This window comes from Hylobates moloch, unplaced genomic scaffold (assembly GCF_009828535.3).
Source record: "Hylobates moloch isolate HMO894 unplaced genomic scaffold, HMol_V3 SCAFFOLD_1, whole genome shotgun sequence".
Taxonomy (NCBI): Eukaryota; Metazoa; Chordata; class Mammalia; order Primates; family Hylobatidae; genus Hylobates; species Hylobates moloch.
In genome coordinates, this window is record NW_026652276.1 from 139,011,887 (window position 1) to 139,030,620 (window position 18,734).

Here is an 18,734-nt window from a genome sequence, read left to right on the forward strand (position 1 = left end):
CGGAGCACTGACATCACCTAAGAGCTTGTTAGAAATGCAGAATCTTGCACCCACCCCAGACCTCCAGAATCAAAATCTGCATTTTAAACAAGATCTCCAGGTGGGTTCCTATGCACATAGAGTGCGGATATGCAGTGTGCTAAGGATATTTGACCAGAAAAAAATGTTAACTACAGATTATGTGGAAAGAGAAGGTGAGAAAAGAGTACAATACGATTTAAATCGCTTTAGGTATATGTCACAGAAGCATGCACCAAAATATTAAGAAGATTGTTTGCGGCTGGTGGTGGTATCGGCGAGCTTTCTTTTTCTTTAAAGTTGACTGATTTAGTAAATAAAAATGCAAAACAATTATTCGTTATGTATCTGAAATTCCAACTTAATTCGACTCCCCAATATTATCTGGAAATCCTACTTTAGTGATTTCCAATTTCTTCCAAATTGACTTCAAAAAGCATGCATTGCTTTTGAACTTAGGCGAAAAATGTAAAACTAGAAAATGTAAACTACGATGAGGCTGTGTAATTCGTAACCATGATTACCATTTCTTCTTTAAAGCGGAAGTCTGCAAGTCGTAACTCATTATTTACCCTCTAAGGTAACTTAAGGGATAAATTATTAGCAGCCATAACATGACGTGGTGCTGTGGAATGAATCAGACCTGGTTTGAAGGCAGAGCTCATCTGCTTCGGGGCTAAATACCCTTAAGCAGGACAGTTAACATCTCCTGGTCTAAATTTACTTCTCTTTTAAATGGGAAAAAAGAACCTGCCTTACTGGTTGTAGTGAGGTTCATGCAACGGGAACGCGCTTTGTGAACCCCAAAGCACTATGTCAGTCTTTACAGTTTATGAGCAATAGCAAAATCCTAGGATTGTGGCATCTTGGGGGGCCGCTCTCCAACGGCGAGAGTAAACGAGTCTTTCCTGGAACCCTGAAGGTTTCGCAGAGCCCCAGGACTCTTCCTACGTCTCTCAGCGGGGTTCTCAACAGAGATAAATCTGCCGGAGGAGTTTCCGGTTGGCTCTGCGCCCCGCCCCTCTCCCAAAATCCACGCTGGTTGGATTCTGAAATCCGCCGGGCTCTAGGACCACATGGGATGATCCGCCGCTTGGCAGCTGCCCGGCTCTACCGGGCTGTAAATTCCATCGTTGCAGCGTCATTGGCTTGAGAGCTGCCTGAAGGACAGCACCAACAGCCAATGGGAGGCCGCTATTCCCAGGCGGCCGCGTTATAAGAGCCAGTCAGGCCCGCATTTGTGCTTAACTCTTTAAAGGTAGGTTCGTGACCTGTGAGAAAGTAGTTGGTGGTAAATGTGCCACGTCTTCTAAGAAGGGGGAGTCTTGAACTTGCCTGAAGCCGTTGTCCCTAAGCCTTGAACTACGCTCTTAAATCTGTGAAGTCAAGGGCCCTTTCGCTGCTTTTGTAGGGACTTCTTTTCTGCTTCAGCAACATGAGGCTTTTCTTGGGGAACGCGGTCTTGACTCTGTTCGTCTCTTCTTTGATTGGGGCTTTGATCCCTGAACCAGAAGTGAAAATTGAAGTTCTCCAGAAGCCATTCATCTGCCATCGAAAGACCAAAGGAGGGGATTTGATGCTGGTCCACTATGAAGGCTACTTAGAAAAGGACGGCTCTTTATTTCACTCCACGTAAGTAATTATGCCCCGCAGGTAAAATAGTAATTAAGAATCCACTCACTTATGCCAGCTCTCCAGCAGGAAAGGTGGCTTGTATTTTACCTCTTTTACAAAGCCGAAATATCTTGTTTCCTTCTTTGGGAAAGGAAATTGTTTAAAGCCAGTTTTATATAGCGAGCGAGGCCTTTGAAGTTCTTGTTGGAAACATGTGGTCTGGAAAAGGCTGTTAATTTTTTTATTATAAAAATTAGAACTAGAATCTTTGAAATACTGCAGAAATATATCTGGGTGTACAATTGGGCAATAAGTAGAAAAAGCCCAAAAGAATTCTCATATCTCAAACTCCATTTCTTAGAGAAAATGACTTGATTCCATTTTTAACGTGTAGGTGATGTTCACCTAAAACTTTTCACAGCGACTTTAAAAGCAAACTACACAATCACTTATTTGCCTGTTGAAGGATATACTAATGCCGTTTCACTGACCTACTACTTTTGTTCTGACAGATGATATTTTGGTCAAGGCACAGGACCATGATTCAGTCATTTGCTTCTTTCTAGAGAGTCAGACTTCATTGATGAGATGGGTGTGGTTTTGGAAGTTTAGGTGAAGGATTTTCAGGTGGTTACACTATCATTTCTGTTCTATAAACGAAGAAATTGGAACATGGAAATGGTTTACAGCCTAATGATTTTCAATTAGGCATCGGTTCCATTCATTCCATTATGAAAGTATTTAGTGAGCATTTCCTTGATGTTAAGCCATGTTCTGGGTGCTAGGGAGATTCAGAAATTTTGGCTTCTAATCATCTTCATCTATTCATTAATCTGTCCATCTATCAAACTCTTATTGAATGGTCACAAGTCAGGTCCTGGAGACGCAAAGATCGCTAGAAGCAGGTTCTTGTCCTCTAACAGTACACCATCTACAGGCGGGAGAAAGACAAGTAAATAATGTAATGATATACGGTACAGAATATTCAAAGTACTAGCAAAGCGTAACTGGGCTCCATGGGGTGGGGAAAGGGAAAGACTTCCCAGAGACCATAATTGAAATGAGCCTTGGAAGATGGGTGGAGGTTTCCAGGGGGAAAGTAGGGAAGGATGTTGTAGGTAGAGGGAATAACATGAATTAAAACAGTGAATCTTCATAACCCATCCTCCACCTAGTTTTCTAATGAACTGCCTTTACTGGGCATTCAGACCTGGTCTGTCTTGAGGGTTGGGGAAATGAATGGGGCTCTTCTCTGAACTGTTAGCCTTGGGAAAAAATTCCAGAAAAATGACTTGCCTTAGAATTCTCAACAGCCCTTTCTTCTTGTCAACTAGGTGAGTGCCACAGCGGACATTAAATGATGTGATTTGTGTTTTGAAAATTCAGTTACATTGTTATTTTTAGTCTGATCTCTTTTACACTCAGCCTGACTTCTTTCAGATCTCTGAACCAAAAACCTGTGCTGACTTTGGTGGTAGCCATGGAATATTATTTAGCAGTTTGCTACTAAGTTCTAATACCTGATGAGGGGACTGTTATCATGCAGCCTCCATGTAAATGGTCAGAAGCTGCTAATTGTAAACATCATGAAGAAATACCACCAAATGGGCCGGGCGCGGTGGCTCACACCTGTAATCCCAGCACTTTGGGAGGCCGAGGCGGGCGGATCGTGAGGTCAGGAGTTCGAGACCATCCTGGCCAACATGGTGAAACCCCATCTCTACTAAAAATACAAAAATTAGCTGGGCGTGGTGGCACACATATGTTGTCCCAGCTACTCAGGAGGCCGAGGCAGGAGAATCGCTTGAACCCGGGAGGCGGAGGCTGCAGTGAGCCGAGATTGTGCCACTGCACCCCAGCCTGGGCAACAGAGCGAGACTCCGCTCTGAAGGAAAAGAAATACCATCAAATGACCAGTTTGTAAGCACGTTTGCCATCTCTAGAACCATAGCCTATGGGATAAATTGCTTAGCCCTAAGAAGAGCTATGCTAAAATTGTAGTCAGTGATGAGTAGTAAAATGTTTCCTGCTTCTTTTTTCATTTCTAGCCTTCCCAAATTTTCTATAGTTGGCATTTTGTTACTTTGTTCATTGGGCAAAATTACAGGAAAAAAATGGCATTACCCAGATTTAGTAACCATGGTACTCATGAAGCCTAGTACAGTGACTTCTTCTTCTCACCTACAAGATATCCTTGAATAGAATATTTTCCTTATTGCACTGAAAGGGAGCTAAGTAGGGATCAGGCATTACTCAGCCCTCAAGCCTCCCTGTATGTAGTTCGGCAGGTTGGTTTTCTAGGCTAGACTCTCTTCAGCTCATGAGCCAGGACATCCTATTTCCCTCCTCCCCAGTTGATATGGTTTGGCTGTGGCCCCATCCAATTCTCATCTTAAATTGTAGCTCCCATAATCCCCATATGTTGTGGGTGGGATGAGGTGGGAGGTAATTGAATCATGAGGGCAGGTTTTTCCCATGCTGTTCTCCTTGTGATAGTCTCACGAGATCTGATGGTTTTATAAAAGGCAGTTCCTCTGCACACGCATTCTTGCCTGCTACCATGTAAGATGTGCCTTTGCTCCTCCTTTGCCTTCTGCCATGATTGTGAGACCTCCCCAGCCATGTGGAACTGCGAGTCCATTAAACCTCCTTTTCTTTATAAGTTACCCAGTCTCGAATATTTCTTCATAGCAGTATGAAAATGGACTAATACACCAGTCCTTGAGGGGCTACTCTTCCAGACTTTCCTATATAGCCCCACTGTAGACCCCTGAGGAGGAAACTGGGCTAGGGTCTGAGTGGGGATTTAGGGATGAAAAGCAGCCTTTTCTACCCATCAGAGCCATCAGCAGGCCATAGCTAAGAAAAATTTGTAGGCAGGATATAAGACACTGTGCTTCTCACTCTCCATATCTGTGTGCATATGGACCCACATATGTTGGCAGTAAATTCTCCTTAGCCTTTCAATCTCCTTCCCAAACTCAGCCATTTTTCCATTATTTTCTCCCTGCTCTGCAACCTAGTGGCCTTCCTGGGACAACATAACTTTGTGATTAAGACCTTGAACTTTGGAGTTAGGTTTAAAGACTGGAACGTGTAACCTATGTTTCCTCATCTGTACAATGGGGTAGTAATGGTACTTACATTATAGGCTTCTTGTAAGGGTTAAGAGGCAAAAAATAAAATAAAATTTAGAATAATTCCTGGTATACGACAAATGTTCAAATGGTTGTTAATTGTTTTTATTATTTCCTCTTTCTTAAGCCCAGTCAAGTATGTGAAATTTGCATCAAGAAAGATGGGCAGTGAATTGAATTCCTATAAACTTGACTTGGAGTTGTGTGTGTGTGTGTGTGTGTGTGCAAATACAGAATAGCTGTATTTATTACTTTTTAAACTAATAAACTTTACCACTTACTGGTGGGAAAATGCACTAAAGAAATTTTTTTAGAGTTAATAAGGAGTTCTAATGTGTTTTCTTTCTATCATAGTCACAAACATAACAATGGTCAGCCCATTTGGTTTACCCTGGGCATCCTGGAGGCTCTCAAAGGTTGGGACCAGGGCTTGAAAGGAATGTGTGTAGGAGAGAAGAGAAAGCTCATCATTCCTCCTGCTCTGGGCTATGGAAAAGAAGGAAAAGGTAATCGTATAATCTTACTATAGCATTAGAGTTGTTCTCTGGATTAGGAGACAGAAGTTAGAGTCACTACAACTTTTTTTTTCCCTAGAAGTTAATAGGGGGTATGTATTCCTTTAGCAACTGTAACATGTCTTGATTATCAATTGAAATGGCTAGTTTAAGGCCGTAATGTCTAAATGGGCAACTATGCTAACAATAAAAAAAGAGGTCTGATAATACTGTTCACCAATATGGTGGGTTGTTTTAATTGTGATAAAATATACATAAAATTTTTCCTTTGAACCATTTTTAAGTACATAGTTCAGTGGCATTAAATACATTCACATTATCGTGGAACCATCACCACTATCCATCTTCAGAATGTTCTTATCTTCCCAAACTGAAACTCACCAATTTACTTTAACAATGCAGAAAGAAAGATCCCTTAACATAAGTGTTTGGATGAGTTGAACATGTGAAATATAGATTATTAAAGTATTGAATGCATTTTAGATGTGGGTTATATATGGGTTGTACTTCACGAATATTAACTCTCCCACAGCAAACTGGGAGTTCTTTTCATTCCCATTTTAAAATTTATTTATAAAGCTTTTAACGATGTATTTTTTAAAAATCATAGAGTGACATGAAATGAATTTAATTCTCCCGGTGTCACAAAGCAGAAGCAAGCTGGCTAGCTGGTCCGGACAGCTTTTGTGCTAGTTTTTCAGGGCAGACACATATACTGCTGTTCAAGTGAGAACCCCTGCAACTTTCCAAAGAGCTGCTTTGTGATATATATCAAGAGGTCTGGGCCAGGCATGGTGGCTCACACCTGTAATCCCAGCACTTTGGGAGGCCAAGGAGGGTGGATCACTTGAGGTCAGGAGTTTGAGACCAACCTGCCCAACATGGTGAAACCCTGTCTCTACTAAAAATACAAAATTAGCTGAATGTGGTGGCGTGCGCCTATAATCCCAGTTACTTAGGAGGCTGAGGCAGGAGAATTGCTTGAACATGGGAGGCAGAGGTTGCAATGAGCCAAGAATGTGCCGCTGTACTCCAGCCTGGGGGACAGAGCCAGATTCCGTCTCAAAAAAAGAGGTCTGAAGATGTCTATGTGCATTTATTCTATAATTCCTTCAAACCTAAGGGAGTTAATTAGATATCAGGAAAAAAATTTGTGAACAGGGATGTCCATAATTGTATTGTTTCTAAGCAAAAAATTGGAACTGTCCTAAGTGGTATATTGATAAGAATTTAGCTAAATAAAATATGGCCCAGTTATTTAAAATGGCATTTCCAAAGAGTTTAAAAATTATATCTGAAATGTGTGAGATACAGTGTTATATATAAAAGTAGAAAATAAAGCTATAGTATCTATGATAGTAAATATAGGAAAAAGTACATATACATAGAAAGTTAATCATAAGGAAATAAATAAGAATGTTAAAAATGGACTGTGATACTAGGAATCATATTTATTTCTGGTTTTATCATCCAAGTACATGCTCTACAATGAGCATGTATTACTTATGTAATGAAGAAAAAAAGTTTAAGTAGTCATCAGAGCCAGACAGACAACCACTCTGATATAGTATAAATATAGACTTTATAGCATCCTGAAGTCTAAGGTTAACCACTGACAAAAGTGAGGAGTCAGGATTCACAGCCCGTTTCCTGAGAAGGAAAACAGATGCCATATGGCAAGCATTATGTATTCCAAAATACACAAATTTATACAAATCTTGTTCATAGGATAAGATTTACTAACCAAATTCAATTCTCCTTTTAGTTATAATCCTCTTTAGAGAAGAAAACCAAGTATCTAGAAAATTTTTTCTGATGCTAAGAATTTTTTCATTTTATCTTTATTGTCTCACCTTTAATATTTATATACAGTAGTCCCCCTTTACCTGTGGTTTCACTTTCTACAGTTTTAGTTACCTGTGGTCAACTGCAGTCTGAAAATATTAAGGTATTTTGAGAATGAGAGATCACATTCACATAACTTTTATTATGATATGTTGTTGTAATTGTTCTATTTTATTATTTTTAATCTGTTACTATGACTATTTTATAAATTAAACTTTATCACAGATATGCATGTATAGGAAAAAGGATTGTATATATGGGGTTTGGTACTATCCACGGTTTCAGGCATCCAATGGGATTCTTGGGACATACCCCAGTGGGGACTACTGTATGTTGTATTAGTCCATTACTCTTTCTCATACTATATTTAACTCAAGTTTACTTCACAATAAGTAGAGATCTAAATTTGAGTCATTTCCTTCAAACTAAATGCCATGAAACTAATTTTTCTAATCTGTATTTAACACTAATTTTGTAGTCTTTTAGTACATGCTTGCATGCCTCTTTTGGAAAGATACCAGTTTAATCAACAACCTAGCGCATGTCGCATCTCTGTCTAGATCTCAAATGGTAAGCTTCAGCACACTTTATAAGTCTTCTCTTTGGAATTTATGAATGTTCTTTCATGAAAATATGTGGGATGGGGGGAGGATGACTAAGAAATATTTAACATGTTTACACAGACCTGTATGTTAAATATAGTTATAAGGAAACAAGTTTGAGAAAAACAATTGTCCATACTCCACAGATGGGTGTTTTTGTTTGTTTGTTTGAGGTTCCTGGGATTTTAACAAAGCTCTTTTCACTTTTAAAGATTTTTAATCTCCCTTCTCAGAAATTCATTTTAATTTCTCCCCTCCCATGAAATGTCTTCAACATATATATAATGTTCTGTATCAGAGGTAGTGTTTCCTAACTTTCTGAAATTGTTAAACCTTCCTGCATTATTTGTAAAGCCTGTGAGAAAATTATACCTCAATAACATGTATTGTTTACTATTTGCCAAGCTTAATGCTAAGTATTTTGCATGGATTTTTCTCCCTTTATCCTCCCAACAGACTCTTGAGGTAGGAAATTTATTATCTGCATTTTATAGATGCAGAAATTGAGGCTTAGAGATGGGCAAATGTAAACTTCAGTCTCAGACAGTGTGACACCAGAGCTCACTCAATTATATGGGTAGAAATGCCTTCCAGTGGTAGAAATGGCAATACTATATGTATTTCTAGGTCAGGACTTTCTGACCAAAAAGTTAGTTTATTACTTGTAATATACTTCACTCCGAATTATCTAAAACCCTTTAAGTCCTTCTTGACGTATAATATGTAATATATTTATTATATTAGAAATGTAATACCCAAGCCATTAGGTACATCTCTGTGTATGTATAAGCATTGTGTGTGTATTTACATTTTAATTGCTAAGCCAAAGATAGAATGCTTTTGCTCTGCTAGTTTATATTATTTCTTCTTTTACTCTATTCTATTTGAGTAAAATATAATAGACATAATTTTCATCATATATGACAATCTTAGGAAGGCTCTTTAATTCAGTGAAAAAAATACTTTGTCCATTACCATAAATTTTCTATTATTAAAACTTTTGGCTCTTTTAAAACTTTCTGCCTTCTTTCTTCATGTCAGGTAAAATTCCCCCAGAAAGTACACTGATATTTAATATTGATCTCCTGGAGATTCGAAATGGACCAAGATCCCATGAATCATTCCAAGAAATGGATCTTAATGATGACTGGAAGCTCTCTAAAGATGAGGTGACCTTTCCTTCTTCCTACTCCTCTTTCTACTTTTCTTTGGTTGTTTGGGGTTTTGTTTTGTTTTGTTTTTGTAACTCACTTTTTAAATAAATATGTGTATATTTAAAATTTACTTTTATTTAGGTAACATTTATTTATAAGTTTTCTTAAAATACTGATGCTTTGAAAGTGGACTTTTTCATAGTAAATCATTGTTTTGGAGAGAAATATATTAAGACTTAAAAAGCACCATTCAATCTTTTGCTTTTTTCTTCCCAATGCTTAGGGTTCACTGTATCTTATCCTTACCCTTGGGTCTTTGAAAGAACCATTTTGCTAAGACAGTTTCCATCTGGAGTTACTGTATAAGAAGTTAGCTGTCCTGAGAAATATCTCATGTGGACAGTTTCTGTTAAAACTGTAGACTGGCTGTTAAATACTTCTTGTAGTGTTTTCCTAGTGATTAACAGCAAGCAACTTACATGCTCAGTTTTGTTCAGGTTACCCCAGAGAAAAGAGACCCCAGCCTGGGTTTTACACAGCAGGGCTCCAGCCCCATCAAAGTCTGAGCCTTTGGGTAAAGAGAAAGGAAGAAGAGGCTTCTCCTTATAATTTGGCCATTGCTACACATACCTGTCTTAGTCTGGCTGCTGTGGGGAAAGAAGTGGAGGGAGATATTTATCCCTGTTTTTTATCTACTCACACTCCATTCTGTCCTGACTGGTCAGATATCAAGTCCCTTTCTATGCTTTGATCAAATTCATTCTAATGGCCAGGAAATGATTAAGTCTTGGATAAGCCAAATTGCTATGAACCAGGGGTTCATGATCCACAGCCACTAAATTTATAACACCTCATAGTGTTACCAGTCATATGCCTTTTTCTTCCATCCAAGATAAATTTTCATTTCCTTTCATTAATTAATTTTGAATATGTAACACAGTCACATGGTTCAAAACAAAAAGATATTTATTTATTTATTTATTTATTTATTTATTTATTTCCTGAGATGGAGTCTTGTTCTGTTACCCAGGCTAGAGTGCAGTGGCAAAATCTCGGCTCACTGCAACCTCTGCCTCCCGTGTTCAAGCAATTCTCCTGCCTCAGCCTGCCAAGTAGCTGCACCACCACGCCCGGCTAATTTTTGTATTTTTAGCAGACATGGGGTTTCACCAGGTTGGCCAGGCTAGTCTTGAACTCCTGACCTCGTGATCCACCCACCTCGGCCTTCCAAAGTGCTGGGATTATAGACATGAACCACCGTGCCCAGCAGAAAGATATTTATTTAAAAGTCTTGGCTGGGTGAGGTGGCTCACACTTGTAATCCTAGCACTTTGGAAGGCTGAGGCAGGAAGATTGCTTGAGGCCAAGACTTCAAGACCAACCTGGCCAACATAAGAAGACCTTGTCTCTATTGTTTATTTTTTATTTTTTTTTTTTTTAAGACAGAGTCTCGCTCTGTTGCCAGGCTGGATTGCAGTGGTGCGATCTCGGCTCACTGCAACCTCCACCTCCCGGGTTCAAGCGATTCTCCTGCCTCACCTCCCAGGTAGCTGGGACTACAGGTGCATGCCACCACACCCAGCTAATTGTCGTATTAGTAGAGATGGGGTTTCACCATGTTGGCCAGGATGGTCTCGAGCTCCTGACCTTGTGATCCTCCTGCCTCAGCCTCCCAAAGTGCTGGGATTACAGGTGTGAGCTACCGCACCTGGCCTATTATTTACATATTTTTAAAAGTCTTTCTCCTACCCACATCCTCTTCTATTCTATTATCCCCACATCCAGTTTTATTAATTACTTTTTTCTTTCTTTCTGTTTTTTTTTCTTTCTTTTTTTTTGTTGTTTTTTTTTTTTTGTAGAGATGAGGTCTTGCTATGTACAGGCATGCACCACTGCACCCAGCTCACTTTTATTAGTTTCTAATATATCCTTCCAGTGTTTCTTTCTGCAAATCCAAATACATACCTTATTTCCCCCTTTCTTACACAAAAGGTAGCAAACTATACATACTGTTTTGTCATTTTGCTTTATTCACACAATATATCCTAGAAATACATTCTACATTAATCCATAGAGTTTCATCATCTCTCCCCCACCCCTTTTTTTAACAACTGCATTAAATCACTTTAACTTAAAAATAAATATATATGTGTACTTCTTGGAAGCTGGGGGAGAGAGGATTTGAAATTGCTGGTCTAAACAGAAGCAAGAGAGGTGATATAATTAAAACTGAAAGTATAGGCTGATTTGCATTGTGGTGAATCTTGGGGGAAATTTAAAACAATATTTATATTTTTAAATATCTGAATGAAATGAAAATGGAGACCGGGCATGGTGGCTCACACCTGTAATCCCAGCACTTTGGGAGGCCGAGGCAGGCAGATCTTCTGAGGTCAGAAGTTTGAGCCCAGCCTGGCCAACATGGTGAAACTCTGTCTCTAATAAAAATATAAAAATTAGCCAGGCATGGTGGCAGGTGCCTGTAATCCCAGCTACTAGGGAGGCTGAGGCAGGTGAATCGCTTGAACCTGGGAGTTGGAGGTTGCAGTGGGCCGAGATCGTGCCACTGTACTCCAGCCTGCGTGACAGGGCGAGACTCCATTTCCAAAATAAAAAAAGAAAAGAAAAACAAATGAAAATGGAAAATTATAGTCTAGGCACTTATCAGGCCTGACTTTCTGAGATTGGAAGGTTGTGGTTAGACTTAATCAATGTGGCATGATCATAACCAAACCCAGAAGACCCACTACTTGCAGACATTTATTCAAGTCAAAGATGCCACTATTTAATCTAGTTTTAAGAGAAGTGTCCATGGGGTACAGTGGCTCATGCTTCTAATCCTAGCACTTTGGGAGGCTGAGGGAGTTAGACTGATTGAGCCCAGGAGTTCAAGACCAGCCTGGGCAACATGGCAAAACCCCATCTCTACAAAAAATGTAAAAGTTAGCCAGATGTAGTAGCGCATGCCTGTAGTCCCAGGTACCTGTGAGGCTGAGGTAAGAGGATTGCTTGAGCCCGGGAGGCAGAGGTTGCAGTGAGCTGAGATGGTGCCACTGCACTGCAGCCTGGGTGACAGAGCAAGATTCTGTCTTAAAAAAAAAAAAAAAAAAAAAAAAAAAAAAAAAAAAAAAGAAATGCCTAGAATTTAGATTCAGATTAAGAACAAGTGGTATGCTCTCATTGGGTATTTTCCAATAATATAAGCCCTATATGAGGATTGTATACATGACATAAGCTTTATCTTTGCCTTTGAGCAATATATATAGAGAGAGAGTTATACATTTTTTTTTAATTTTTAATTTTCTTTACAGAATCTCACTCTGTTGCCCAGGCTGGAGTACAGCAGTGCAATCTTGATTCACTGCAACTTCCACCTCCCGGGTTCAAGTGATTCAACTGCCTTAGCCTCCTGAGTAGCTGGGATCACAGACGCATGCCACCATGCCTGGCTAACTTTTTTTTGTATTTTTAGTGGAGATGGGGTTTCATTATGTTGGCCAGGCTGATCTCCAACTCCTGACCTCAAGTGATCTTCCCACTTGGGCCTCCCAAAGTGCCAGGGTAACAGGCGTGAGCCACCACACCTGGCCCTGCCTTTGAGCACCACTGCACCCAGCTCACTTTTATTAGTTTCTAATATATCCTTCCAGTGTTTCTTTCTGCAAATCCAAATACATACCTTATTTCCCCCTTTCTTACACAAAAGGGGGAAATAAACTGCTCCATTGTAGCAGTTAAGCAACAGTTTTTTTTAAGGGAAAAAGTTTATTATTTTTTAATTATCATTAGAACTATGTCATAAAATTGCTGTTTAGAAGTTATTATATTTAGTTAAATGAACTAAATATAATAACAGTCCATGTCTGTGATATTGATTGGCTCAATGTGGGTATCTTATGAATCCAAGTTATTAATGGGATCTGTTATTTTATAGGTTAAAGCATATTTAAAGAAGGAGTTTGAAAAACATGGTGCGGTGGTGAATGAAAGTCATCATGATGCTTTGGTGGAGGATATTTTTGATAAAGAAGATGAAGACAAAGATGGGTTTATATCTGCCAGAGAATTTACATATAAACATGATGAGTTATAGAGATACATCTACCTATTTAATATAGCACTCATCTTTCAAGAGAGGGCAGTCATCTTCAAAGAACATTTTATTTTTAAACAATGTTCTTTCTTGCTTTATTTTTTATTTTTATATATTTTTTCTGACCCCTATTTAAAGAACCCCTTAGGGTTTCTAAGTACCTATTTCTTTCTGGTAAGTTATTGGGAAGAAAAAGCTAATTGGTCTTTGAATAGAGGACTTCTGGACAATTTTTCGCTTTCACAGATATGAAGCTTTGTTTTACTTTCTCACTTATAAATTTAAAATGTTGCAACTGGGAACATACCACGACATGACACCAGGTTATAGCACAAATTAGCACCCTATATTTCTGCTTCCCTCTATTTTCTCCAAGTTAGAGGTCAACATTTGAAAACCCTTTTGCAATAGCCCAAGGCTTGCTATTTTCATGTTATAATGAAATAGTTTATGTGTAACTGGCTCTGAGTCTCTGCTTGAGGACCAGAGGAAAATGGTTGTTGGACTTGACTTGTTAACGGCTACTGCTTTACTAAGGAGATGTGCAATGCTGAAGTTAGAAACAAGGTTAATAGCCAGGCACGGTGGCTCACGCCTGTAATCCCAGCACTTTGGGAGGCTGAGGTGGGCGGATCACCTGAGGTTGGGAGGTCGAGACCAGCCTGACCAACATGGAGAAACCCTGTCTCTACTAAAAATACAAAATTAGCCGGGCGTGGTGATGCATGCCTGTAATCCCAGCTACTCAGGAAGGCTGAGGCAGCAGAATCACTTGAACCCGGAGGCAGGCGGAGGTTGCGGTGAGCCGAGATCACCTCCAGCCTGGACACTCTGTCTCGAAAAAAAGAAAAGAAACACAGTTAATAACATATAAATATGTACGCATTGAGACATGCTACCTAGGACTTAAGCTGATGAAGCTTGGCTCCTAGTGATTGGTGGCCTATTATGATAAATAGGACAAATCATTTATGTGTGAGTTTCTTTGTAATCAAATATATCAATATGTGATAGATGAGGTAGAAAGTTAAATTTATATTCAATGTTTACTTCTTAAGGCTAGGGGAATATCCTTCCTGGTTCTTTAATGGGTAGTCTATAGTATATTATACTATAATAACATTGTATCATAAGATAAAGTAGTAAACCAGTCTACATTTTCCCATTTCTGTCTCATCAAAAACTGAAGTGGTCTGGGCGTGGTGGCTCATGCCTGTAATCCCAGCACTTTGGGGGCCAAGGAGGGTGGATCACTTGAGATCAGGAGTTCGAGACCAGCCTGGCCAACATGGTGAAACCCCATCTCTACTAAAAATACAAAAATTAGCCAGGCGTGGTGGTGCACACCTGTAGTCCCAGCTACTCGGGAGGCTGAGACAGGAGATTGGCTTGAACCCGGGAGGCAGAGGTTGCAGTGAGCCATGATTGTGCCGCTGCACTCTAGCCTGCGTGACAGAGCAAGACTCCATCTCAAAAAAAAAAAAAAAAAAAAAAGAAGTGGACCTACAGCAGCTACTACTGATTAAATACCTATCCTGGATTTAAAAAAAGAAAAAAAAATTATAATTTTATTTTAAATTGGCTTTTATCTTTAATTCTTTTTTTTAAAGTGATCAAATCTTCGTTTTCTAAGAATAGCCATTTATAAGTGTACAAAATGATATTAAGTGCATTATTATCTTTGATTTTCATGGCTCTGAGTCATAAAACAAGCTGGTGGATCTCACTGTACCTAATTTATAGATAAGGAAATTGTCATTCAAAAAGATTGACTGTTATGCCCAGGGTCAGCACTAACCTGTAGAACCAGTATTCAGTCCCCAAGTTCAGTGTCTTCTACTGCCCTCTACTAATGAAAAAGTGAAAATTTCCCTTGGGCCTAACTCTGTCTTCAGTTTGCTGTTCCGTTGTTTATCTTTGAGTCTTCATTCTCTGAAGATGGCTTTCTGCCTGTTTCTGGTACATCAGAATTCTCACTGTGATGGAGAAATGGCTCCAGTTTCATAGCATAATCTTGCAGTTAGCTCTGAATTGCCTCAAAAACCCTGAACAACGTGAGGTTCCAGATGTGTTTTACTTCTTTCATTCGTATTTACCCCCATTTGTTGTTTAAAAAGAATTATGAACAATTATTACATCATATGTAGACCACTTTCACTGATTATATATTGACATTTTCCTCAGTAAAACAAAAAGTTCTTAACAAGACTATACTGTAACACCTTTCTCCAACAAAATCAGCTGTATGTTGAAAACTATTAAGTCATTGCTAATGTTTTAAGCCATAATACAGAGAGCCTTATACTCTATGATGGGAGAAGGGAAAGTAGTTTGTCCTATGGTGCTACTCTGTATAAACATTACTGATGCTATCTATAGTAGGGCAAGAAAGGTAAAAAGAGTTTTGATTATTCAGGCAGCATTTTTAAAAACCTGTGAATTTGTATCAGTTCTCATCTAAACATTTGGACACAAGTATAAAATGAAAACATATGCACAAGTTATGGTTTTTAAGTTATCTGCTTTTTTTTTTGGTTTCACTGTACCTTTGCACTCTTCTATTAGTGGGAATAATCAGACATGAACTGTGACTTCACATGTACAGTCATACCTCGCTTAATGATGGAGATGCACTCTGAGAAATGCCTAATTAGGTTATTTCATCGTTGTGGGAACATCATAGAGTGTACTTACACAAACCTAGATAGTGTAGCCTGCTACACATGCAGGATATGTATATAGCCTATTGCTCCTAGGCTACAGCATGTTGCTGTTCTGAATCTTGTAGGCAATTGTAACACAATGGCAAGTGTCTGTTTATCCAAATATATCTAAACACAGAAAAGATACTATAACAATAACAATATGGTATAAAAGATTTTGTAAAAAATCTGGTCAGGTGCAGTGGTTCACGCCTGTAATCCTAGCACTTTGGGAGGCTGAGGCAGGTGGATTGCTTGAGCCCAGAAGCTCAAGACCAGCCTGGGCAACATGGCGAAACCCCGTCTCTACTAAAAGTATAAAAACTGAGGTTGGAGGATCACCTGAGCCTGGCAAGGTCAAGGCTGCAGTGAGCCATGAGCACACCACTGTACTCCAGCCTGGGTGACAGAGTGACTCCCCATCTAAAAAAAAAAAAAAAAAATTCTATATATATGGTATACCTGTATAGGGCACTTACTAACGGAGCTTACAGGACTGGAAGTTGCTCTGGATGAGTCAGTGGTGAGTGAATGTAAAGGCCTAGGACATTACTGTACACTACTGTAGACTTTATAAACACTTTACACTTAGGTGACACTAAATTTATAAAAAATGTTTTTCTTCTGGTTGGGCATGGTGCCTCATGCCTATAATCCCAGCATTATGGGAGGCCGAGGTGGGTGGATCACTCAAGGTCATGAGTTTGGGACCAGCCAGGCCAACATGGCTAAACCCCATCTCTACTAAAAATACAATAATTAGCCAGGTGTGGTGGCACATGTGTGTAGTCCCAGCTAACTGAGAGGCTGAGGCAGGAGAATTGCTTGAATCCAGGAGGTGGGGGTTGCAGTGAGCCAAGATCGAGCCAGTGCACTCTAGCCTGGGTGACAGAGGAGCAAGACTCTGTCTCAAAAAAAAAAATTCGATGATTTTTATAGAAATAATAAAAAGCTAACCTTAGCTTACTGTAAATTTTCTAGTTTAGAATATTTAAAAACAATTTTTGGACTCTTCTAGTAATAACGTAGCTTAAAACACACATTGTACAGCTGTATAAAAATATTTTCTTTATATCCTTATTATATAAGCTTTTATCTATTTAAATTTTGAATCTTTAAACTTTTTGGTCAAAAACCAAGACAAACACACTAGCCTACGCCTATGCAGGGTCAGGATCAAGACATCCCTAGCAGGTGACAGGAATTTTTCAACTTCATTATAATCTGTGGGGCCACCATCATATATATATGGTACATTGACCGAAACATGTGGTGCTATGACTATATAATTTGTGTCAATACTGCTCAATATGCCATATTTAAATTTACATGACTATATTGTGATATTCTTTTCAAAATAAAGTTTATTTGGGAGATAACGGATTTTGTGAAAAACTCTTCAACACCAATTTCCTCAGCAGTTGTATTGATTTTCTTACCTGTTATTCTAAATTTTATACCAAAAGTGAGGCAAATGGACAGGTAGTGGAAGGAGAGGGGTACAGCGACACTTTGATCATGCCTCTGATTATCTGCTCTGTATAGGTATATTTGTAAGAAAAGCTGTGGTTTGATTTAAATTGTTTTGAAATATGCATTAAGTCTTGACCTTTAGCATGATAGTTAACAGTTAATTCTTAGCACTGAAGAAAGTGTTTTTGGTTTTTTGAGGGGGAGGAGGGAGGGTGATGGTTATTATCACTGTTGTTTTGGTTTAGGGTTTTATCGTGTGTAGCAGTTGGACACTGATTTATGCCTACTGCGTAAATCAGTGCTATAAAATACCCTCTGTGATTAAACGAAATGTGGGGTTGCCATGAAAATAATGAGAAACAATGATTTCTGATTCAGATGAAGAATCTGGCCATTTGGATCTTTCCTTGTGGAAATGAATTTGTAGTTTTTATTTTATTAATGATATGTGGGATATTGCTTGTATTTCTTTTCTATTTTTTTCTTTTGTTGTTGTTGAGACGGAGTTTCGCTCTTGTTGCCCAGGCTGGAGTCCAGTGGCGCTATCTCGGCTGACCACAACCTCTGCCTCCTGGGTTCAGGCAATTCTCCTGCCTCAGCCTCCCCAGTAGCTAGGATTACAGGCATGTGCCACCACACCCGGCTAATTTTTATTATTATTATTTTTTTTTTTTTAGAAGAGACAGGGTTTCTCCATGTTGGTCAGGCTGGTCTTGAACGCCTGACCTCAGGTAATCCGCCTGCCTCAGCCTCCCAAAGTGCTGGGATTACAGGCGTCAGGGACCACGCCCGGCCTATTGCTTGTATTTCTAATGCTACGTAGAGGTCAGCATGCTATCTCTCCCCATTGAACTGTGTATATATGGGTGATTTCTCAGTGTTTGGAAATTGCAAGAGGAGAAAAAGGAATTTGGTGGCATGTTATGGGAAAATATATTCTGTTACCTTTTTATTAAAAAGGCAAATTATACGCTGAGTGTGGTGGCTCATGCCTGTACTCCCAGCACTTTGGGACGCTGAGGCGGGGGGGATCACTTGAGGTCAGGTGTTCGAGACCAACCTGGTCAACATGGTGAAACCCCGTCTCTACCAAAAATGCAAAAATTAGCCAGGCATGGTGGTGCACGTATGTAATCCCAGCTACTAGGGAGGCTGAAGCAGGAGAATCACTTGAACCTGGGAGGTGGAGGTTGAAGTGAGCCAATATTGTGCTACTACATTCCAGCCTGAGTGACAGAGCAAGACTCCATCTCAAAAAAAAAAAAAAGAATTATAGCACTATCGGATGCAGGGAGAAACTAAAAACTAAAAAAGGAAATTAGCATTATAATAACCCTGGGAAAATAAAAAAGAATTTCTTTTCCAGAGATGCAGAGCACTTGGACATAAGAATTTTTGTTTTTTGTTTCTTGCCCATTTTACCTTAAATTGAAATCTAAGATGTCAAAATGATTATAAACGTATATGCCCATTTAAAAGCATCATTATGCATTACTATTATAATATTTCTAGTACTTCTGTGTTTTGATATCCTTAGCATTCTTTTTTTTTTTTTTTTTTTGGAGACGTAGTCTCGCTCTG

The 18,734-nt window shown here is 39.2% G+C and overlaps 1 protein-coding gene across 1 annotated transcript; it reads left to right on the forward strand.

The window, feature by feature from the left end:
- The first annotated feature begins 253 nt into the window (after positions 1-253).
- FKBP14 (FKBP prolyl isomerase 14) lies at positions 254-18,390 on the forward strand. The gene is made up of 4 exons (XM_032758419.2): positions 254-1,650; positions 5,124-5,275; positions 8,773-8,900; positions 12,820-18,390. Exons 1-4 carry the CDS (start codon positions 1,454-1,456, stop codon positions 12,976-12,978), a joined length of 636 nt encoding a protein of 211 aa, XP_032614310.1. The 5' UTR covers positions 254-1,453; the 3' UTR covers positions 12,979-18,390.
- The last annotated feature ends 344 nt before the right edge of the window (positions 18,391-18,734 follow it).